This window comes from Mycteria americana, chromosome 20 (genome assembly GCF_035582795.1).
Source record: "Mycteria americana isolate JAX WOST 10 ecotype Jacksonville Zoo and Gardens chromosome 20, USCA_MyAme_1.0, whole genome shotgun sequence".
Classification (NCBI taxonomy): Eukaryota; Metazoa; Chordata; class Aves; order Ciconiiformes; family Ciconiidae; genus Mycteria; species Mycteria americana.
Genome location: NC_134384.1, coordinates 3,248,722 through 3,271,484, shown reverse-complemented (window position 1 = coordinate 3,271,484; position 22,763 = coordinate 3,248,722). Strand labels below are relative to the sequence as shown.

Here is a 22,763-nt window from a genome sequence, read left to right as displayed (position 1 = left end):
CTCTTCTTTCCCCCCTTACCTCTCTCCATCACACTGGTCTCCGCACTGAGCTGGGAGGGCAGAGCCCAGCCCTGCCTGCAATTACACTAACGAGGGCTGGTTGCAATCGCTCACACCTGGGGCACGGGGCCAGGGCAGCAGCCCTGCCTCTGGGGGCTCTGGGTCAGCCTGGCCTGTGAAAGCCCCTTGCTCCCTGCTTGGCAGCTCTGCTCCCATCCCAGGGCTCAGACCCTCTGCCACGGACGGTCTCCTTGTCCCCGAGCTGCGCCGTTGAACATCGCGGCCGTGGCACCGCGTCTCGCCTCCCCTGCCTGCTGCCTGCCTGGCCCAGGTGCAAACGCAGCAGAGAGGGCAGGCACGCCAGGCAGACAGACAGACAGACAGACTGAAAATGTCACCGAAATTCGATTTTGGTGACAAACACACCTGCTTTAATCCACCCCACCCGGGTGCGAGCTCCCGGTCCGCAGGTGCCCCCTTCACCCAGCACCGCAGCAAAGCCCTCCCGCGGGCAGGACACGGCGCGCTGGGCACTGCAGCACGCAGAGCGCGTCCCCCGCTTTGTGCTAACGCCTCAGCCCATCGGGCAGTAACAAACGCATCCGGACGGCAGAGCCCCAGCTCCAGCCCTGGCTGCGGGTGGCATCGCCGTGGCCCGGCAGGGAGCTGCCGGCAGGGAAGGAGGCCGGGCTGTGAGCACCATCTGCTCCCGCAGCCCCGGCCTGGAGGCTCTGAGCCTCCCGCACCAGCCTCAGCTCCTCCTGTGCAAGCACAGCCGGGGGGAGAGCTCTCCTCCTCCAGGTCCCCGCTCTGTCCTCTCCCTCTGCCCGGCTCCCTGGGGCGATGTCAGGGTGCAGACAGGGAGCACCAAGCCCGGGGCAGGTGCATGCGCCCATTGCACAGTCCCTGCAGCGGTGACAGCAGCCGTCCCACACCCCGGGAGAGGGTGACAGGGTGGGATGGGGACAGCAGGGTGTAGCTGGCAGCCGGGAGAGCAGCTGCTGCTGCTCCTCTCTCGCAGCCTGCACAGCAGAGGAGAAGGGCTCTGCCTTCAAAAGCTGCACGGGGGCAGAGCCTTTGGGACAATCCAAACCCCTCTGGGCAGGAGAGAGGGCACACAGGACACCCCAGCTATTGCTAGGAGTGTTTCTGGGACACATCTCTGCTGCAGCTGGGGACAGGTACCAAAGCGAGCAAGCAGTGCCCACAGCACTCCTCCACCTCAGGTCCTGACTCGCACCGGGGAGCAGGGTTCCCCCAGTCACTGCAGACGGGGTTTGGTGTCTGTTGCGGTGTTACGGTGACCGATGAGCCTAGGGAGGGCTGAACTCCACCCCTCTGAGGGTGCTTTTGGTCCTCGTTTGGACCTTGGAGACTTCACTGCTTAGGATGGGTTTTGGGTGGCCCAGGATTTCTGCAGCAGCAGCTGCTGCAGGTCCTGGAGCCACCAACAGATCTGAACCCGAAAAAGCTCAGGAAAAGGCTGAATCCAGAGTTTGCATCTAAATCAACCTCTCCTGGGCACAGGCAGTTTTACAAGAGGACAGATACATTACAATAAAACCATTTGCAACTCATTGAAACAGGCTGTTCTGGAGATGGACAAAACGTACCTAACCTTGAACAGGTTTTGCAAGCCAAAATCCTGCAAAGATCAAAAGCGTGCCCTTTCCAGCCTTAGTGATGAGCCTTAATAAAAGGGACACTCACAGCACAGGACAAATTCCTGCACCACCCACCCTCAGGAGCAATCCTCCCCCGGGGAATGCTGCAGCAGAAGGAGCTGCCCCACTTACACACAAATGCTCCTCTCATCACCTAACCACAGGAGATTGAATTACACTCATTTACCCTGGTAACAGACAGCACTTTGCCTGTTCTGGCCATGTCATCTCTCGTTAAAGCCCATCTCCTACCAAAAGCCATTTCAGCCCCCGCCATGCCCGAGTCCTGCTGGAGTCGCCTCTTCCAAAGATGCTCCACAGTCAGAACTGGAGCTGCAGGCGCTGGACCAGGCAGCATCTCCTCTTCCAGAGGTTCAGGAGGACTCGCAGTCTTTCTGTAGCTCTTTAACTCTGCCTCCATGATAATGGATCACTCCCAGGTCCCAGGGGCTGCAGAGGAAAGGGCTAATGCACGGGTTTTTGAGTGTGCCTATGCCTCCCTTGCTAGTGGAAGTATTAATGACAGCATCCATTAGCAGGGATGACAGATCCCCTTTCAGTACAACAGAAGGCTTTCGAGTGACTGTCAAAATACCCTATGAAGAGGGAAAAGAACAGGTCCCCCTGGGCTTTCTTCTAATTAAGGACGGAGAGCAGGCCTAAATATCAGATGCAAAGCGCACGCCCACGCTTTGGAGAAGTTCAGAGTCAGATGCAGGATCCACAGCTCAGGGTCGCAGCTTTGAGTTGCCCCCAGGGTCCCAGCGCAGCCCCAGGTGCGGTCTCACAGCGTCAGGCCCTCGGGCACAATTTGATCACAGCACTTAGGTGATAAGACAATCAGGAACAGGCAAAACAGTATCCGAGAGGATTATTTCATCCGGTCTCTAATTGCGAACAAATACAGCGTCAGCACTTGTAGACATTACTCTGTTACTCTCTTACGTGTTTGTTTGCTGTGGATCGTACCCGGAGCTCTCCTTGGCTATCACGGTCCTAATTTTTTACAAAGGAGTTAAAGCACGGGCTGGGCTGAGGCTGGATTCAAAGAGCAAAACAGCAGCATCTGCCCGTGCCCCTCCGCAGGAGCCTCCCCATGTCCCTCCTCAGCCCGCAGAGCAGCAGCACCCCGCGTCTCGTCTTTGGAAAGGGCCCCGAGTGTTTCAGGAGCAAAGACGGGTCTGTGTGTGTGAGGGGGATTTTGGAGCGATGGAGGGATGGACACAAGGAATTGAGAAGAGAAAATGATGTGAACATTAAGGATCAGAGCAGATGCGGAGGTCAGGGTGGAAAGGGGGAGGCTGCAGAGCCGGAGCCAGCAGCAGAACTGGGGATCAAAGCTGTAGTTTACATCATAAATAATGAATTGATAACTAATTAAATAATTCAAATCAGCCTAATTTTTATAAGATACCAGCTTTGCTCGGCCGCAGGGAAGGAAGCTGAAGGGGGAAACTGGCAGAAGTATTCCCACAGAAGGGCATCGCAGCTCACCCTCCTCTCCCTCCTGACCAGACCTCAGCTCAGCCCTTGGGACCACTGCCTGTTTATGCGAAAGCACCCAGGAAAAGCAATTTGCTCTTGCTCAAATGCAGCATCTCTATTTCAAACAGCAGAAAGCGTAAAGTGCTGATAAAACCAGAAAGGCAGCAGAGGGGCAGGAGCAACCCGGAGAAGCCTCCAGCCCCCGAGGAGGGCGGACGGCCAACACCGCGCTGCCCGACCTCCTCACGCTGCCTGCTCCTTATGAAAAATTACAAAATCCAACTTTCCCACACTCTTTCCTATTTCTTTTAAAAGTGAGAGGAAAAATGAACAGAAAAGAGCAAAGCTGCACCCGGGCAGTGCCTTCGCAGGCAGCTCCCAGGGCACAGGCAGAGGACTCAGCCTCAGACAACGGGGCTGGCAGCGATGGAGCAGGACTCTCTTACTTTAATTTGCTGCCGCTGGGTGTAGGAAGAGCTTCGATGCTTGCCGCTTTCCACAAACCCTGGGCATTGTAACACGCTGGTGAAGAAACCAAACTTCAGACACTTGGAAAAGTCAACTTACTAATTAGTGCAGCGCTGGCATTGCCTGCGAGCCCACATCGCAGCGCTGCCTGCAAAACAGATCGAGCAAAAAGCTGGTCCTTGTCCCAAAGTGCTTACGACGTGAGCACAAGGCACATGAGAGAGAAGCAGGCAGAGGGTGAAGGCAGGGGAACAATGAGGCAGTGTTAGCTGAAAGGCCGTGGGTTCAGGACACCATTTGGGGCATGATTCTCGTTGACATCAAGTGATTTCATGTGACTAACTCACTTCAGGGCTGCTGGAACAAACTGCGTGGAGCAGCTTTCATGTAAATGTGTCTTACGCCCTTCTCCGCTTTGTCCCCGAACCGCCTGGCCGTAACGCAGCTCGGCCCTCTCCCGCCCGGCCATTTCTTTACGGCAGGGGCCCTCCTTCCCCGGCCACACAGCGCAATTAAGCACCAGCCCTATTTAGGGGCCTGTCACGTAAAAAATATTTAACCAGGGTACGAGCAAGCAGGCTGGGCTCTGCTCTCTCAGCGCTGGACCGGGAGGCTGGGATCCGGCCCTCCGACCCAAGCAAGATAAAAATCAAGGAGGATTTGGGATGGGGTCTCCTCCCTTGCAAGTGTTGGTAGCAAAATCTTCTCTTTTGGGTGAGGACACAGAGGCCAGGAGGCTGTTCCACCCAGCCAGGGTCCCCGAGGCAGGACGCGAAGCAAACGGGGGACTATCGCTGTTTGCTCAGGTGCGCTTCAAGGGCTGCTATTAATGAGCGGGGCACCGGATTTCTTAAACCGGCAATGCACAGGGGGCTGCATCCCATGGGACAGAAAGCTAATCCCAGCTCAGAGGAGCTTAGGAGCAAGCGCTGCCTGCTCGGGCAGACAGATGGGCAGGGAGAGAAGTGGAAGCAGCACCAGCTGGAGCAGAGGGATAAGCAGCACTCGCAGCCCACGAGCAGCCCGGCTCTTGGCAGCGCCTTCAGCAGCAGCTCACCGGGGTGTGCGTTTGGGAGGGCACCGGGGAAGACGAGGCTCCGCCGGGCTGGGGGGCTCCTCAACGCATTATTTCAAAAGCGTTTGTTAACAAAGAGGGGGAAAAAACACCCCAGCCCAACATCCCTGCCAGAGTTACAAGGAAAGAGGTGCACGTGCTGAAGCTGGTCCCGCGGTGGGCGCAGCCAGGAGAGCGCAGGGACCAGGCTCTGCACCAACAGCTCGGTGTTTTGTTTGTGTTTTTTTCTTTTTGAGAGATCTTGGAAGACAGGAGCCTGTGGAAGGGACTGGAAAACACTGTGCCACCTACTAACGTGTCTCACGGCATCAGGAAATGCCTTGGCATTCCGTTATGTCTTGATTTAACTACTCAAATGCATTAAACTTGGAAGAAAAGCGGGGAATGACCCCGCAGGCTGCAGCGCAGCCCCACGGAGACCTCCCTGTGCCGCTCGCTTTCCACGCCGCCCTGCCAGCGCGAGCTCACCGTGCGGATGCTCTGCAGCTGGGTGCAGGGCATGGGGACGAGCCAGGTCCCCCCAGCCTCTCCAGAACAAGAGACTTGGGGCTGGCACGACACCCAAAGACAGTCACTGCCTGCCTGAGGAGTTAAAGATGCCTTTTTCACAAAGTAACAAGAACACATTATTTCCTCCTCCTTCCCCCCTACCTACTCCTGTGTGCTTCTGGCTTTGCGGTTTTTTAATAAAAAATGCTAGGAAAGAAGCATTATTTTTGGAGGAGGGAGGAAGAATAGCAGATAATAAGGGAGGAGGGACAATTTCCCAGCCAGATCCGTCATGTCAGAAAGAAAAAGAGCTCCTTCAAACCCCTGTGTGTTCCTCTCTGGGCAGCTGGATGTTTGCTCCCGAGTGACTCTCACCCCGGGCCCGTGGCCAGCGGGGACGCCCAGCTGGACGCTGGGCCACCGAGCAGAGCCACAGAAACGCTGCAGATAACTCCTTTCTCTGTCTGTCGCAGGGCCGCTGTCCCCACTCACCCGTAGAGGCTCAGCCGCAGGGGCCGTAGCCCGGCCGGAGGCGCAGGATGGGAGGCATCGCTGGATTTGTCCGCACGTCCCTAGCTGTCGTCACCTTTCTGGGTAAGAGCAGCCCCTCGCCTCTCCGGCCCGGAGGTTTCCATGGGATGCACCCCTCCGTGCCCTTTTGCGGGCTGCAGCGATGCTGAAGCCCCATTCTCCCGGGTGGTTTATGCAGCCAGGGGACGTGTCCGTGCTATGCCCAACCGCCCTTTGTACCGCTCAAGAAAGAGGACAGGAACGGTTGACGCACAAGTCTCCCCCCTTTCTAAACTCAAATTTAGGTGAAACGCAGGAGATGCAGATCCTCAGGCAAAGCCTTGGCAGGACCAGTGCCCCTCTGCAGCCCGCGCTGCCCAGGCTTGCCCTGGCCTCCGCACAAGGAGGAATCTCCTCCTGCCAGCAGGACTCGCTCATGGCGAAGGCGAAGCCACTTCACCTCCTGGTTTTTCTAGGGATGCCTTTTCGGCCGTACCCTGACTGCAAAGATCCCCCCATTCATCGGGGACCATTTCTGGATCTCCGGGAGTCTCAGGCTGCGCTCGGAAGGTCCCTTTTCAGCAGGGAGACATTTCATTTCAGACAACTGAGAATTAGATAATGTCTTCAAGCTAATTCATCATCCCAGGCAGAGACTGCTCGCCTGTCCTTATAAATATCTAATTACCTTTTAATGTTCTCCGGATCCCCGAGGAGGCAGAGGGAGGGGTGGCTGCCCTAGACTGGGAGGCAATTAGCCCGTTTGGAAATTGGTCTGACCCAAATCTGGTAGAGGCAGCAAGATGGAGTTGGGCTCTCCCATTAACCAGCTGAGTTCGTGCAACTTGCTCCCCGTCCAAGCTGAGCCCACAAAAAATGACTCACTGTAAAGCCTGTGAGGGTTATTTTCTCTTGACCTTTGGCTGATGATGCAATGGATCTCAGGAGCCAGCTGGGACAGAGAGAAATCCTCACTGGGAACAGGAGCGAGGGACCAGGGACAAAAAAATTCCAGCTATAGATGAAGCTCAAGGAAACACTGCAGAGCGGGTGAAGACCCAAAGCCTCCAGCTCTGGGCTGTCGGCTCCAGCCCTGGGAAGCTGGGTTGGCAATGTCACCCCTCCCTCGGCCGTAGCACCGAAAGGCTGACTTCCCAGCAATATATAAGGGTTTAAAGCTTATGAAGCGCACAGAGAAGACTCTCTAATGAACAAGGCTGTCAGGAACGTCTAAAAATCTCTCTGGCCTTTCTTCATTCAGTAAAAGCCATGGAAAATCTTGAAATCTAAGGCTAGCCAAAGCGCTGTCCCTTTGTTCCTCAGAAAGCTTCTCGTTAAAAATAACCCTCTGTTCCTCAGGGAGCTGCTCTTTAAAAATAACCGCTTTGATTTTGTGCACATATGTGTGTTCAGATTTCCTATAAAACCAATTAATTGCCCAGCTCCCTCATGTGCCAAGGCTTCAGGCTGTGGTCAGTGCTCCGGAGCTATGGCTATGCTGCCTGTGCTCAATAAAAGGATTGCTGCTGATGTCCTCGTAAACTGGAATACATCTTGGAAAACGTTCAGCTGAGACATTTATCATTTCCTGGTCTCCAAAACTAGTGTGGGGCTCAGCACAAAGGGAAAGCGTTCAGCCTCCTGGACACCTGGGCTTTCCAGGTCTGACTTTCAGCATATTCCAAATACTCATAATAATACAAAAGCCGGAAATGGGCCAGCGCCGCTGCACGAGGGAGGCACCGGCAGTCACCTCCCTGCAGTGGCAAAGGAGATAAAGTTGGAGTTTTGTCTATTCCAGCAATATCTGGTATAAAGTTTGCGATTTTTTTATACTCGCAGAGACTGCTATGTCCTTGATGGTGTATTTCATAATACGGTATTTTACTCTCCCAAACAATAGCACAAGTTACTCTTAGAGCGCTGAAATGTTCAAGCATTTCTGCAGCTGTTTTTCCCAATCTTAAATTTTCAGATGTTCCATTTTCACCCATTCCTATTTATTTCGGTGTTCATATTTATTTTTTCTAATAATGAATGTTGTTCTCGCCAGAGGTAGCAGCATATTTAGCATAGTTTGTGCTCACCTAGCTGGATTTTAACACAGAAAGTAGGGCTGCATGAGGCATGCCCAATTCTGAGCCCATCACTCTGCTTCTTGCAAATTTGGCTTGCAGGCTTGAAGACCTTTATTTTGTGTTTGTCTTCTCCCTGCTACCCGAATGATAAAAGCCAAAGGAAGGTGCTTGCTTTGGCGACATTAAAAATGAGAGTTCTGAGGTGACAGAAGTAGTCCAGACGATCAGTCTCAGAGGTACTGAGATTTGCCACCCTGCTTTACCCTCAGTTCTTAGTTCTAACCACATCCTGAACTTGTAACTGTTTAATTATTACTTTAAACTAACAGTTGTTTTGCTTAATGAGCGAGATCCAGGCATTTCACCCCCAACACCAACCAGACACCTTGGAACTGTCGATAAAAACTCGTCCGAACTTCTGGCATAGATTACATTGGAGAAAATCAATGCCTGACAGTCGCAGTCCATAACCTTGGCAGAGAAAAGGGGACAGCAGCGGATAGCAACGGGGTGCAGGCTCTGGGTGGAATCAGAAGGGATGATTAGCGTAATTTGGCTTGATTGGGAAAGAGCATCCCATGAGAAAAGGCATGCATGTGAGTGTCAATAATATTTATTTTATTTGTTAAATAAATAGAAATTATTTACCATATGCTACCTATTAATCTCAAAATGTAAAGCTGTTAAACCTTAATCCATTCACTACCATCTATCAGAACACAATTAATACACTACTTTCTTATTAATTCTCCATTAACTCGTGATTATTTTACCTGCTGGTCAGCAGTTATTTCCAGCTGAGACTTGCTTAGCACAGCCATTGCTGACCCAACTGAGAGAAGATTTCCAGCTTACACAAGCTTCTCCTTTGTGAATATAACTATTCCAGACGGAAAATGGCACCTACGCCGATTTGGAAGGAATACAACCCTCAAAACGCTGCTCTTCTCTTATTCCAAAGTATTAGACACAGGCTACAGTCCCTCTCCCGTGTGACACCAGGGACCATCAGGCTCCTGCCTGCACGTAGCTCCCTTGCAGCAGCACATCCCCGCTGCCGGAGCCGAGGGCCGGGGTAATTGACTGAGCCTCGGACGCAAGGAGCAGCCGACAGCTGCTCTGAACCCACGGAGCCAATTAGTGGAGCCCCTCTCCCGTCTCACCCTCATCTCCGCATGCAAGAGCAGCCGGAACGTGAGACGAACCCCAGGAGCTACAGGTAAAGGGCTGCTTCCCCCGCGCCCAGGAGAGCTGAGCTGGCCGTTCCCTGCTGGAAGTTACTCTTGCATAAAACATCACACTTACTGGAGTCGCTTAATTTAACTAGTGACCATGCTGGGTACTGTAGGGAAGGAAACAGATTGCCGGTTGGCATGGCAGTTTTAAGACAGTTATTAATTCAATTACAAAGCGTGGAAGGATCCTGGGGCTAGCTAAGCTTCTCCGAGCTTATCGCTGCGGAGGCAGAGGGGGACTGTGCTGGGAGCACACCGCCTTGAGGTGGCTCCATCCCTGCTAAGGGAAAAGGCATTTCTCCAGGTGCCAGGGAGAGAACAGACTTGCTGGCGATCATTATCCCACTAGTCACTTCTGCAGTTAAGAGATTTCCAGGCAGCTTCTGCTTTGTTCTTACTTATTTGCACTGCCATTTCCACGAAGCCTGCGTGGAGGGGGGTCTGCTAGCATTTGCCGTTTACCTGAGACACAGAGTCACTCACTGCGGACCGCTGGCACTTTCCAGTGAAACATCATCCCCACGCCAAAGGGTGGCCCAGGCACAGCGTAGGAGAAGGCAGGCAGGTTCTTATGTTCCTCTTGTGCCTATGCCTGAGCCATACTCGTGACAGCAAGATCAGAATCAAACCTGTGTCTGAACACTACAGAGGAAGCTTCAAGCTCATCCTGTTAGTTTGAAAGTAGAACCGATACCTGCAGCATTGGTTCGCATGCCAGCAAGCAGCAGGTCTCAGTCGTCAAGAGCTGGTGACGTTGCAGACGCAGGGATGGAGGGGATCTGCCAGGCGTGTGCAGTGGCAGAGCTGAGAACTTACTGTGAAGATCCAGGTTCTCCTCTCTCCTCCCTCGTCCTGGAGAGGACTTAGGAGGAACCAACCAGCCAAAGTTTGTCCAGACAGAGGAGGAACCAGCACGTCCTCACTGCCAGGGACAAGGAGGGCACCCAGGGGTTCCCAGCTCCAGTCTCCTCTGTGCATGGCTTTCCAAGAGGCGTGTCTCCGTACTCCTCCATCTGCACGTCTTCAAGCATGTCTGGTCCCTCTGGCATGGCAGAGATGGTGCGAGATGCTCAGTGGGAAACGCACGCTATCTGCCCGAACCCATGGTTGGGGCTGGGCTGTGGTGACAGATGGGTTGTGATTTTCACGTTGCTCCTTCTTTTATTCTAGATGCAGTTCTGATGCTGCCAGGGACACCCTACAAAACTAAAAATGAGAATTTTTAGAAAAAAGCTAAATTGAGCTGAGCAGGTTTTCCCTCTCTTGCAGTTTGGTGCCAAGCACAGAGTAGCACAAGGAACTACGGGCCAGTGTTTGAAGAGCAGCCTGTCCACACCCTCTTCCCTGAAGGCTCAGCAGAAGAGAAAGTCACGCTGGCTTGCCGAGCAAGAGCCAGTCCTCCTGCGACCTACAGGTGAGCTCGCCTGCTCTCTCTCCGTGCCAGGACTGCCATACAACCATCAAGAGTTTTGCTTTCCGTTCTCCACTTTTATATAAAGAAAATCACTAACATGAGAATCAGTTGATGAATCAGTACACGTGATGTACAATCCCACCCAGGTCATGGACCAGACAGAAATCTAACACAAATGCCACAGCTGGAAAAACACCCAAGCCCAGCCTCCTAACAAGGCACCACGCAGTTGCAAGGAGTATTTACCCCTCTCACTTCTTTACGCATGCTCTTGGCAGGTGGAAGATGAATGGCACAGAGATAAAGATGGAGCCAGATTCCCGTTACAGGCTGGTTGCAGGCGACCTGGTGATAAGCAACCCAGTGAAAGCCAAGGATGCTGGCTCCTACCAATGCGTGGCATCTAATTCCAGGGGCACGGTCGTCAGCAGGGAAGCTTCCCTCCGCTTTGGCTGTAAGTTTGTCTCCACAAGGTAAATGAAATGCAGCCACAGTTATGCTGGGGGTAAACTGAGCCTCCCCTGCTTGCGTTAATAAAGGTTGGAGAGCAGCTCTCCGGTGCATGGTACCTAACATTATCACTTGGAGAAACCCCCTGGTGCTTTCCATTAACATGGAGGTGCAGTAGAAATTCGATGCACTATGGAGAAAGTCAGTAATGTTTTTGGATCTCCCTCTATACAACCACTGACAAGACCAGCCTGTGGAGGGGGAGATAAAATACAGTAATTCCTCCAGCTGTTTTCTTCGTCCACGGACAGGTTTCACTTTGCACGTTTAGTTTTGCAGGAATTCTCCGCAGAAGAGCGAGACCCTGTGAAGATTACAGAAGGCTGGGGAGTGATGTTCGCCTGCAGCCCTCCTCCCCATTACCCAGGTAAGGGTTTGCATTCCAGCATCGCCACTAGCAGGGATTAGCAGCATTGCTGGTGCCAGGTGGAGAGATGCAACGGAGCAAGGGATTCCCAGACATGCGAATCGCTCCTTGCTTTTCTTGGGGAATTTGAGGGAAGCTAATTTGTTTTTAATTCAGACTCTGTAAAGCAACAAAACAGAGACAGGACTTAGCATGTGGAGAAAACAAGCACCATCCAAGGACCAACTTCAGCTTAGACTGGTGTAGAAGACAGCCTGCTTGGTTTAGTCCCACCTGAGAGGACACAGGCAACTTGTCCAGTTTGTTCCTTTCTCTTTTCCCCACAGGCTTATCCTATCGATGGCTCCTGAATGAGTTTCCCAATTTCATCCCAGCCGATGGAAGGCGTTTCGTCTCTCAGACCACGGGAAACCTTTACATTGCCAAGACAGAGGCTTCCGACCTGGGGAACTATTCATGCTTTGCCACCAGCCACATCGACTTCATCACCAAGAGTGTTTTCAGCAAGTTCTCCCGGCTGAGCCTCGCTGCAGAGGGTCAGTGCTCTTGGATTACCATAAGGGGACTGGGCAAAATGCAAAATTAACAAGCCACCGCAAAGCACTCGGGCTCCACAGGACTCCAGCAGTGCACAAATCGCTCACCAGCCTCTCAGGGGAGCTTAAGAGCTTACAAAAATATTAATTGGCTGGAACCTGGGGGAAGGACGCAGTCCTCTCTCCAGGCTTTACTGCCTGTGCAGCTAGAAACCCCATCCATGGGCTTTCTCTGTTTGTAAAAGAGACGTGGCACAAGGTGCAGCCTGTGCAGGCTCACATATCCCTGAAACTACTCTCCTCTGCCTTTAGCGACTTTGCAGAGGTGCAGCCAAAGATACTTCTTGGGCAGGGCAAAGGGAGTTAAGCAGGTAGGGAATTAAGGAGAAATAGTCCTGAGATGTTGTAAAGAGATTTTTAGAGACTTTAGTAAGAGCTGTTTTAAAAAGAAAATGAAACTTAGCCTCTCTTGTCTTATCCAAACACACAAAGGTTTTGGAAAGTAGCGTAACCTTGTGGGTACCTCTGCCCTTTAAGACCTCACGTGTGCCATTTTAAAGTCATCCAGAACTCCTCAAGAGTGCTTTCCTTTTAACAGATGCCAGGCAGTATGCACCCAGCATAAAAGCCAGGTTTCCTGCAGACACCTACGCTCTGGCTGGGCAGATGGTGACTTTGGAGTGTTTTGCCTTTGGAAAGTGAGTGCAGCGTCTGCGTCGCTCAGGCTCGGGACGGGGAGGGCATCGCGGCACCTACAGCTTTCACAGCCCCTCTCTTCAACGGGTCTACGGCAGACCAGAGATGGAGGGAGAACAGGAGGGGGGAGGAATTGGCTAAAACCATCTGTCCTGCTGGCCAAGGCCCAGCTGGGATGGGACCTGGGTGGCTAAATGGGGACTGAGTTACACTACGCTGTAATGCAGCATGGGTACCCAAGAGCTGGCCTTCACCATTTACTTTTACATAGCCCTGTTCCTCGAATAAAGTGGAGGAAGCTGGACGGCTCGCAGTCCTCCAAGTGGATCGGCAGCGAGCCCCTCTTGCAGATCCAGGATGTTGGCTTCGAGGATGAAGGCACTTACGAGTGTGAGGCTGAAAACGTCAAAGGGAGAGACACCTACCAGGGCCGCATCATCATTCAAGGTAACACATTTAAACACGTGCCTTGCCAGAGAACGGCAAGATGCCCCAGGCAATGGACTGAGCCTTTGGGAGTGAAACCACCACCTCTGCCCCTGCCTCGTATCAGCCCTAATTAAACCTATCGCAAAGCCCTAACAAAACCTATTGCAAAGCCCTAACAAAGACCTGCAGAGACCACGGATATTTTTCCTCAGTGGATACATTTAGGCTATGGCAAGGAGAGAGAGAGACCTCCTAACTTCCTCTAAAACAATTCTAGCAAAAATGAGGTAACGAGGGATGGAAACATAGTGGTAAAAATCAGACTTAGCTGTCAACGAAGATCCTCTCCAAGCCTGGGGTACTTCCACAAGGGTTAATACTTGAAGCTATTAATCAGATCTAGGCAAGTTACAAAACTTAACCTGGTTCTCTTAGTCTGAATCCAGTCTTTCCTGAAGCTCAGGAACGACTGCATTTATTCTTAAGAAGAGAAACCATAACGTGCTTCCCTCAGATCTGGATTCTGCCATAATTTTGTGCCATACACATGCACAGCTGCAGCCAGACCCATAGAGGCCTCAGCCTTGCATCGCGGCACAAAAGGCGAAGGCTGTTACTATGGTGAAACACGCTGGGATAAATAAATCTGCCAGCAGAGATGACACAATGAGCATCCTTCTGCCTGCCTGGCACAACAAACCTCTCATCTGATCTTCTTGGCACTGCCACCTCTCTTGCTCCTTTGCAGCTCAGCCGGAGTGGCTGAAGGTGATCACAGACACGGAAGCTGACATCGGGTCCGACCTGCGCTGGAGCTGCGCGGCTGCCGGCAAACCCAGGCCCGCGGTCCGATGGCTTCGGGACGGGCAGCCGCTGACCTCCCAGGTACCGCTGCGCAGGTCTGCCAGCGAGAGCAGCTCAGCCAGTGCACACCAGAACCTGCAGCACTGAACCTGCTACTCCAGACTTAGACCCTCTACTGCCTCGCTGCAAATGCATCTCAACCCCGTTTTACCACCCCGCATCCCTATTCCATGTGCCCCCATGAGGCTGCAAAGCAATGCCACAGTCCTTACCGACAGCAAGTTCCTTCTCCCGTCACTGCCATCCCAGCCATTGCTTCATGCAACTACAGGAACTCATAGCCAGTTCTCGGGGCGGATAAATAGCTCCTCGTACGTGTCTCGGTATGACCTGCACATTGCTGCTCGGGCACTCAGAAGTCTCAGCAAACAGAGCACAGTGATGTGGGGTAGTGACTGGACACACAGAAAAAATGGCCTGTGTTTTCTCCCATGGAAAACCAGGCTGGCTTCAAACTGGCACAAGAGTCTGTAATGAAACTCAACCCTGAACACACGAGGCTTGAGTTCCATTTTTGTTCTTTCTCATCTAATGGGTTCATCCTCTTGTTTGCACAGAACCGCATCGAAGTGAGCGGTGGAGAGCTGAGATTTTCCAAGCTAGTCCTGGAGGACTCTGGCATGTATCAGTGTGTGGCTGAGAACAAGCATGGCACAGTATATGCAAGTGCTGAATTAACAGTGCAAGGTAATTTCTCATTTCCCAGTGCTCTGGGTTTCAATGGGACACTGAAGCATTTTAGCTCTCTTCCTAATATCCTATGCTTGCGATCTCAGAGTAAGATAAGAGCAGACAAAACCTGCTTCACTCACCATTGAAATATAGTTGCTGGTTCAACAAGACACTCTATAACCCTTTAAAATTTAAACCTTGTGTAAATTCAGTAATGCTGAAAGAGAACAAGGACATCTGTTTAGCTGCAGAAAGTGTACAGGACAGACAGCAGCAGCAGCACAAGCTCTCTTCCACTACACAGCCTTCCTCTTTTTTGGAGGAAAGAGGTCAAAGAAAACAGTCCAGTATCCATTCAGCCTGCTTTGATGGATGGTGATTGGAACTGGACTGATGCCAAACTTGTTCCCCATTAGTCTAAAAGCTTATCTCCTTGTGGTCAGTAGATGCCAGAGATAAATTAAAGGCCCTAAGCATCAACTGTTCGACATTAACACGCTGCAATGCATGAGGGCACCAGATAAAACCCAATTCTATCTCTGCAATTCCAGGAGGAGTTTTAGGCAAGCTGGATGTCTGCATTGGTGACTTTGATCAGGATGTTGAAGAGAATATCCTCTACATTTTCAAAAGCAGCTGTTCTTGTGTCTCTCAAAGACCTTGCACTTGTTAGGGTCATATCACCATCGCTAAGTACGACACGTGTCACATAACACCTGCCTCGGCAGGCGTTAGAAACCACCCGGCAGCAGAGGAATCACTCCATCTTGCTCACCAGATACTGCCATGCTTCTGTTACCAAGTCATCTAGCAACAAATCAATACCTAGTTACGTGGCAGTTAAAATGCTCGCATAGCAGGGTTTTCTAATCATTCCTTAATCCTCTTTTTTTCCCCTGTAGCCTTAGCACCAGATTTTAGACTAAACCCAGTGAAGCGACTGATACCTGCAGCCCGAAGTGGGAAGGTCATCATCCCATGCCAACCAAGAGCAGCACCAAAAGCCACTGTGCTCTGGACCAAAGGGACTGAACTTCTGATCAACAGTAGCAGGTAGCAGCACAGAGTCAGCTTCTACCTAGAAACCATAGCTAAAATCACATTTTTTTCTTGCCAGAAGACTGGACTTGATGACCCAAGTGTGCTGCTACATCCCTGAACATAAGCACTTTGTTATTCCTCTAGTTTCTTCTGTAGAAAACTCCTATTTTGCAGTTCTGTCTTTATCACTGATTTCTCTAAAATCAGCAAGTGCTGGAAACGGTCAGGTGTACAGAGTGAACAGACATTTTAACCTTCCTCTTGTATGGTTCTTCTTCCTTTCCAGGGTGACTATTACCCCAGATGGCACCCTGATCCTCCAGAATATCAGCAAATCTGATGAGGGAAAGTATACCTGCTTTGCTGAGAATTTCATGGGCAAAGCCAACAGCACTGGAGTCCTCTCTGTTCGAGGTAGAGATGTTTGCCTTGATTTGGGGGTCAATCGAGCAAGAAACATCTCAGAATGCCATGATGTGATATTTCTCCTCTCCTTATACTCCCAAAAAGCAATGCAGTACTCGGGGAATCGGAGACATTTCACCCTGTGGAGCAGCAAACCTTCTGCCTGACCCACCAAATCATACCTTCCAACAACTGGTCCTTGAGAAAAGCATTTCCATTTTCTAACCACTGTAATCCCTCTTCTTCCTCCTGTAAAACTACAGCTGTTAGAGAGGGATGGCAAGTTGGAAAGTGTTAGTCGGTTTGGATGCTCTGCAGCATTAATATACATCTGGTACATGGCCATTTGCAGCTAACAGCCCTCCCTGCTCTTTCTCTGCAGATGCCACCAAAATCACATTGGCACCATCTAGCGCTGATATCAACGTCGGTGAAAACCTTACTCTACAATGTCACGCATCCCATGATCCAACTATGGACCTAACCTTCACCTGGTCACTAGATGATTTCCCCATTGACTTTGACAAGTCTGAGGGGCACTACCGGCGAGCCAGTGTGGTGAGTAGAACGGGCAATTATGTACCATCAAAACGGATAGAAAACTAATAGCAGCCTCTTTGTTTGCACGTTGAATGCGATCAGGCATGTTCAAATGCTCTCCCCACTGTCTCTTCTCTTCCCCATGCAGAAGGAAACTATTGGGGACCTCAGCATCTTCAACACCCAGCTGAAGCACTCGGGGCGGTACACGTGTACAGCCCAGACAGTTGTGGACAGTGCTTCGGAGTCAGCCACGCTGACTGTCAGAGGTAATTTCTCTGTCGTAAGGTCCCCTGCTCCTTACAAGCCCGAAGTAACAGCATGGTCCTTGCAAGGGATCAGCTCGCTCTTCCCTTGTGCCCACCTCACCATCTAACAGTTGAACTGGATGGCATAGGCTTATGAGCTTTTCTGGAGGCCAACACTGGAGGTGAGGCTTCCTAGCCTCCAGAAAAGAAAGGCCTGATTATAATTTATGACTTGCACAATATAAAGAGCAATAAGCCTCCAAATCTTTCATCTCAGTAACATGTCCGTCTGTCTCCCATCATGCCAGGACCTCCAGGCCCCCCCGGGGGCGTGGTGGTGAGAGACATCAGTGACACCACCGTCCAGCTGAGCTGGAGCCGCGGCTTTGATAACCACAGCCCTATCGCCAGGTACATCATCGAGGCGCGGACGCTCCTCTCCAGCAAATGGAAGCAGATGCGTACCAGTAAGTATCTTGATGGCAGCAGTGGTGGCATGGCCCGTGCTGGCTGCAGGGCACCAGCTCGCTGACAAGTTCTTGCTCTGTGCTCGTACGCTGGCTGCCACTCGCTCTATTTGTTCTCCTCTCGTGTTACTGGATTATATAGATCCTGTAAATATTGAAGGCAACGCAGAGACAGCCCAGGTGGTGAGCCTCATTCCTTGGATGGATTATGAGTTTCGGGTCTTAGCGAGTAACATTCTTGGAGTTGGGGAGCCAAGTCTACCCTCCAGCAAAATCCGTACCAAAGAAGCAGGTACGTGCAGATACGCTCAGAGGTAGAAAGGGGAATCAGAGGTACTTGTCCCTACGTGCTTGCAGCATGCCTCGGTCCCAAAAAATTAGTCATCTCCTTGAGTGCTCCTAGAGGTGATGCCATCACAAAATTTTCTGCCTTTTTGCCCATTTACACGTCAAAGACAAAGCAGTACTAGAGCTGGCAGCTAACTTCTCCGGCATTAGATATAATATACGAAACCATTATAAATCCTAGCTTCAAATCCTGTACCTTCTGCGCAGTAACGCTTAGAAAGGGGAAAGAGCCCTATTATATCACAGAGCACAACTCTGCAAAGACAAGGTAAATTTCCCAGCAAATGGCTGTGAATGTTCATTATATCTTCTGCTGCTTGGACGTGCAAGCAGAAGGGATGTAAGAACAGCAGGAGAACTGCTCTCAACATACCAAACGCACATTAACTCCTTTCCAATAAAAGCTCTCCTCCATATCCCTGCTTTTGAGCTTGATTCTTGTCCCCTCGGAGGCACGCTGCCTCCAAATAAGCTCGTCAGGCACTAGCCAGTACATTCTAGACCTGATTTTCACAAACATCTGAAATACAGCTGAAAATAAAGAGACAAGCACTTTCATACAAGCTGTCAAAGCCTGGCTGCTCCCAGACCGTGCGCTGTCTGTGCTCATCTTCATCACTATTGTTTCCTTAACCCAACCTGTGCTGTCTGCTTTTGTTTGGGGACCCGACAGCACCTACTGTGGCACCATCTGGGCTCAGCGGAGGCGGAGGGGCTCCCAACGAGCTGATCATCAACTGGACGGTAAGTCAGCAGCACGGCACCAGCCGTGGATGCTGGGAGAGGGCCAGGGGGAGGAGCACGTGCCATTTCTTTTGTGCTGCAATTACAATTGTGATACGTGGTTGAGCCAAACACGGCTTCGTCCAAAGTCTTGCTCATTTGAACTGACCAAAGCTCCTCTCTCTTTCTGCCCCCCTCACAGCCAACGCTGCGGGACTATCAGAACGGAGATGGCTTTGGCTACGTCTTGTCGTTTCGCAAGAAAGGCACCCAGGGGTGGTTGACAGCAAGGGTACCGCACGCAGAATCACTGCACTACGTCTACCGCAACGAGAGCATCGGTCCCTACACCCCCTTCGAAGTGAAGATCAAAGCATACAACAGGAAAGGAGAGGGACCGGAGAGCCTCACTGCCATCGTGTACTCTGCAGAAGAAGGTAAAGGGGGACTGCGGTGACTCGGAATTCGCTGTGCTTTGTCCAACCAACCAACGTGTCCTCAACCAGCTCCCTGCAGAGCTGTGTCTGTCTGGGAGCTCCAGGACAGGAGAGGTTTCTTTTACTCAAAGAGCAGCTGACAGTGATTTCAGGATAACGTTTATCTTCTACTTCAAATACACAGAAGTTTCCCTAAGCCCAGCCGTGACTGTACACCCAGAGCTTCAGAGCAGACGCAGATCCTCACAGCACACAGCTGTGGCCCTGCTTGTCCTACTAAGTCCCTAAATCCCTTCCTCTTGCTTTGCTTTGTACACATAATACCTGGCTGCACGGTAACGATGCTGCAGGAGAGCCCTTCGTTTCAGTATGGTGATTATGCTGCCCAGAGGGAGGAAAAGGATTTTAGTCTCTTTTGTTGTCTTTTTCAGAACCGAAAGTGGCTCCTTTCAGAGTCATGGCCAAGGCTGTTCTGTCCTCAGAAATGGATGTGTCCTGGGAGCCCGTTGAGCAGGGTGACATGACTGGAGTGCTTTTGGGCTACGAGGTACGAGCCTGCAATGGGAATGAGACATTGAAACTGAGACCTAAGAGCCCAGCAAATAAAATTCCCCCAGGCTAAGTGAGGTGAAAGGAACCAGCATTGTGCTTCCAAAGATGGAGGATAATTAATGGACAGCATGAGGCTCTAATGGGGCCAGTACTACTGCTCACAAGAGAGATTAGTAAGAAAGAAACACCTTTTTTTTTCTGCTTGCCTTTCCACACAGGCTGTAACCTTATTTCTGGGCACACACTAAGCAAAATGCATAGAAACAAATACCAAAGGGTCTCCAGCGCTGGCTGTGGATGGACTGAGTCTGGTGTTTGCAGACGCCTCTATCCTTACTCAACCCATTATACCCTTTTCTATTCAGATCCGGTACTGGAAGGATGGTGATAAAGAGGAGGCAGCTGACAGAGTGAGAACAGCCGGGCTGGTCACATCGGCTCATGTAACAGGCCTGAACCCCAACACAAAATACCACGTGTCAGTCAGAGCTTACAACCGGGCTGGAACCGGCCCCCCCAGTCCCTCTACCAACGTCACGACGACAAAGCCACGTGAGTGAGCCCTGACCACCTCTGGTTTGCACGTTGCACTCCCTGGGGCTGCTGCTTCCTCCAGAGGATCCCCAGCGATCAGCTAAGCGATTAGCTTTTTTATCTTGGTGCTCTAACGCCATTTTAAGTAATCCATAAAACAGTTCCCTGAATATCCTCAGATCAGTGCTGTGGTCCGTGCATCACTTATCTGAGAAGATCTGTGCTCAGAGTAATGTTTGCTGGGATACTTCCCTTTAAACCAACCATAGCGGTGCCATCAGCCCTGTCGACTAGTCGTAGAGTCTCAGGAGGTGGTTGTAACCAGCACAACATCCTCATCGGTCCCTGACTTACTGAGTCTCTGTCTCGTTTTGTATCTCTTAGCACCGAAGAGGCCACCTGGCAACATCTCCTGGACTTTTTCTGGGTCTACAGTCAGCATCAAGTGGGACCCAGTGGTGGCGAAGGCAGATGAGTCTGCAGTTACGGGGTACAAGGTACAGGCAGCATGTAGCTGGACTTCTCTTATAAGTGACCCTAAGGAAATCGCAGTGAACATAAACTCAAACTTGCCTCTTCCAACAGATGCTTTACAGGCAGGATTCCCACTCTGCTCCCACACTATACCTGGCCAGCAAGAGCCGGATCGACATCCCTGTCCCTGAAGACTTCACTCACGCCTTTGTACAGATCAGGGTGACGGGCCCTGGGGGAGATGGAATCCCAGCAGAAGTTCACATCCTCCGAAACAGTGGTACGTAGGCTCCTCTGACTGCACGCACAGATGCGCATTTACAGGGTGCCTCACAAACCGCTGGAGAACGAGCTCAGAGAGAGGAGTTAATTTGCGGGACTACTTGCCTGTCATTTGCTACCACTGGTCTTTGATAAGTAAATGACTTCATCATTCCTCCTCCCCTACCTGGCCATAGCACGGCATAATAGCAATAAATACTATTACGTTATAAAATCCCACTCTCCCTTCCAGGAACGCGGGGGAACATCCTACCCCAGTGTTTTAGACTGAGTCTCTGGAATTGGTCTTTGGCTCCTTTGTGCCGTTCACTCAAAGGATCTTCTGACGTATTCCCCTCCAGCCCTCCATAAGCTGTCCTCTCTCCAGACTCTGAGCAACCTTTCAGTCCACTCTGAACCCAGCTTTATTTTATTTGCAGCTAAAGCTCTTGAGGCCCCATGCAAGCCCAACTTACATTCACTAAGAGTGAAATCCTGACTGTTTGTGGGGCCCCGACACCAACTCCAGCAGGTTCCCTTGATTCAGGGTGTAAGTACTCAGGGCCCACCTCCAAATTCTTATTTCAAATCCTGGGAGGTTCATCAGAGATAAATGCAATATGAGCACGCAGAACCCCAGAATCAACACCGTACCAACCCTCCCGACTCTTTCCACAAGACATCAGGTTGTGTCTGTGCAACGAGACGGCTGCTCCTTCCCCGTTCCCTTTCTTTCAGGGACAAGTATGATGGTGGAAGACTCTGTGACGAGGCCAGTGCCACATGCTGTCGTTATCACAACTAACTCTCTAGTAATGGTGGCCCTGATCAGCTACCTGGAGCTCTGACGACGGCCAGCGCAGCAGAGGACTCCCGGACATGCTTCCTCCCAAGCCAGTGGGGAACTACTTGGCCGCTGCAACTTCAAGTTTGTACCACAGCAGCACTACAGAGAAAGGATTTGACAACATTGTTTGAAGGGAGGAAGAAAGAAACAGCTTTTTTTTTGTTTTGGAAGAATATAAGCTTTCATACAAGACATGGGTCTTTAACCAATTAAAATTTTTTTAAAGAAACAAGCAAAATGAAGAAGAATTCTACATGAATTCTGACAGCCAGCTGCCCCACACACTGTATCCAGTAGGTTTTCTGCCTTATGAAGCCATGTACTAAAATAACCAGACTGCTAAACTTGACTTCTTTTTTTTTTTTAAATATGTACAGTGAATTTTGGGGGGTAAGGGGGGACGGGGACTGAGGATTTCACAGTGCTCAGCATGTTCCATACCAATCCCAGTCACAGCCATCTCTAACAAATTATGGGACAGGATTTTTTTTTTCCCCCCTCATAATATGAGCCAAACTCTGCAACAACCAGCCCAAGGAGATAAAGCCACAAGAGAGATTGACCTCTGTTCCCATCCTGAAGATGGGTGAACACAGAATTTAGATTGTGAAAAGCTTTTTTACGACACTGGTGTTACCTTGCAACCCCAGCCTATTGTTTGTATCAACTGTTATGCTGTGAGGTGCAACGTTCAATGTTATCCATATCCCACATGCTTTTGGGGTGGTTTTGTTATGTTGTTTGCTTCTTTCCTTTTTGTCTGGGGAGGAGAAGGGGTAAGCGAAAAGGAGATCCTTTTCTAGCATCCACTAATTCAGAGAGGCAGTTCTGCCTAATAATGGAGATGTTGACATATCCAATTTCAATAGAGAGAGGGTCTTAAAGGCGGAAGAAAAAGGAATATTACATAATTTAACCAAGAACGGGAGACTCGAGGAAGCCGTCACTGGGGCAACAAGGAAAATCTGGACTCAGTCAGATTCATCACCCTACACAAACGGTTCCGTCCAGCCAAAATACCAGTCTCAACTTGGGACTGCAAGATTGAGATCCAACCAGTAAGTCAGTCTGGTTTTCGGGTCCAAGGCTCGTACAGCTAATGCAAACGGAGGGCTGATACCCCAGAGAAGTACAGGGCTGCGGAGGTGCGCCGTTAACTCAAATGGTTGGGAATAGATGTTGCATATTAAAATCTCCCTGCCTCCCAGTAAAGCAATTGGTCAAAGTTAATGAGGAGCTGATTGGCATTGCTTGCTGGTTAGATCCCAAGCGCGCTTTTAGGGAGCTTTACCTGCCCGTACCTTCCTCCTTCCCAGCAGACTCTACTGCTGGCCTGAGCAACCTCAGTTCCAGAATTACCCGACAACGGGCTACGCTTGCAGGACTGTGCAATG

The 22,763-nt window shown here is 51.0% G+C and overlaps 1 protein-coding gene across 1 annotated transcript; it reads left to right on the top strand.

Moving 5' to 3' along the window:
- Positions 1-5,664: 5,664 nt before the first annotated feature.
- Positions 5,665-21,370, top strand: CNTN2 (contactin 2). The gene is made up of 22 exons (XM_075521562.1): positions 5,665-5,775; positions 10,274-10,418; positions 10,697-10,872; positions 11,200-11,295; positions 11,622-11,831; positions 12,430-12,529; positions 12,799-12,974; positions 13,705-13,841; positions 14,378-14,507; positions 15,395-15,545; positions 15,820-15,947; positions 16,321-16,496; positions 16,627-16,747; positions 17,035-17,193; positions 17,336-17,485; positions 18,215-18,285; positions 18,467-18,701; positions 19,133-19,248; positions 19,619-19,805; positions 20,172-20,284; positions 20,373-20,541; positions 21,261-21,370. Exons 1-22 carry the CDS (start codon positions 5,721-5,723, stop codon positions 21,368-21,370), a joined length of 3,111 nt encoding a protein of 1,036 aa, XP_075377677.1. The 5' UTR covers positions 5,665-5,720.
- The last annotated feature ends 1,393 nt before the right edge of the window (positions 21,371-22,763 follow it).

What these genes read in the sequence shown, in the direction of transcription:
- CNTN2 (XM_075521562.1), top strand. Translation starts at nt 5,721, where the DNA reads ATGGGAGGCATCGCTGGATTTGTCCGCACGTCCCTAGCTGTCGTCACC. An exon ending in AGCTTCCCTCCGCTTTGGCT is followed by an intron (nt 10,873 to 11,199) that starts GTAAGTTTGTCT and finishes TTGCACGTTTAG; the next exon opens with TTTTGCAGGAATTCTCCGCA. An exon ending in CGTGTACTCTGCAGAAGAAG is followed by an intron (nt 18,702 to 19,132) that starts GTAAAGGGGGAC and finishes TGTCTTTTTCAG; the next exon opens with AACCGAAAGTGGCTCCTTTC.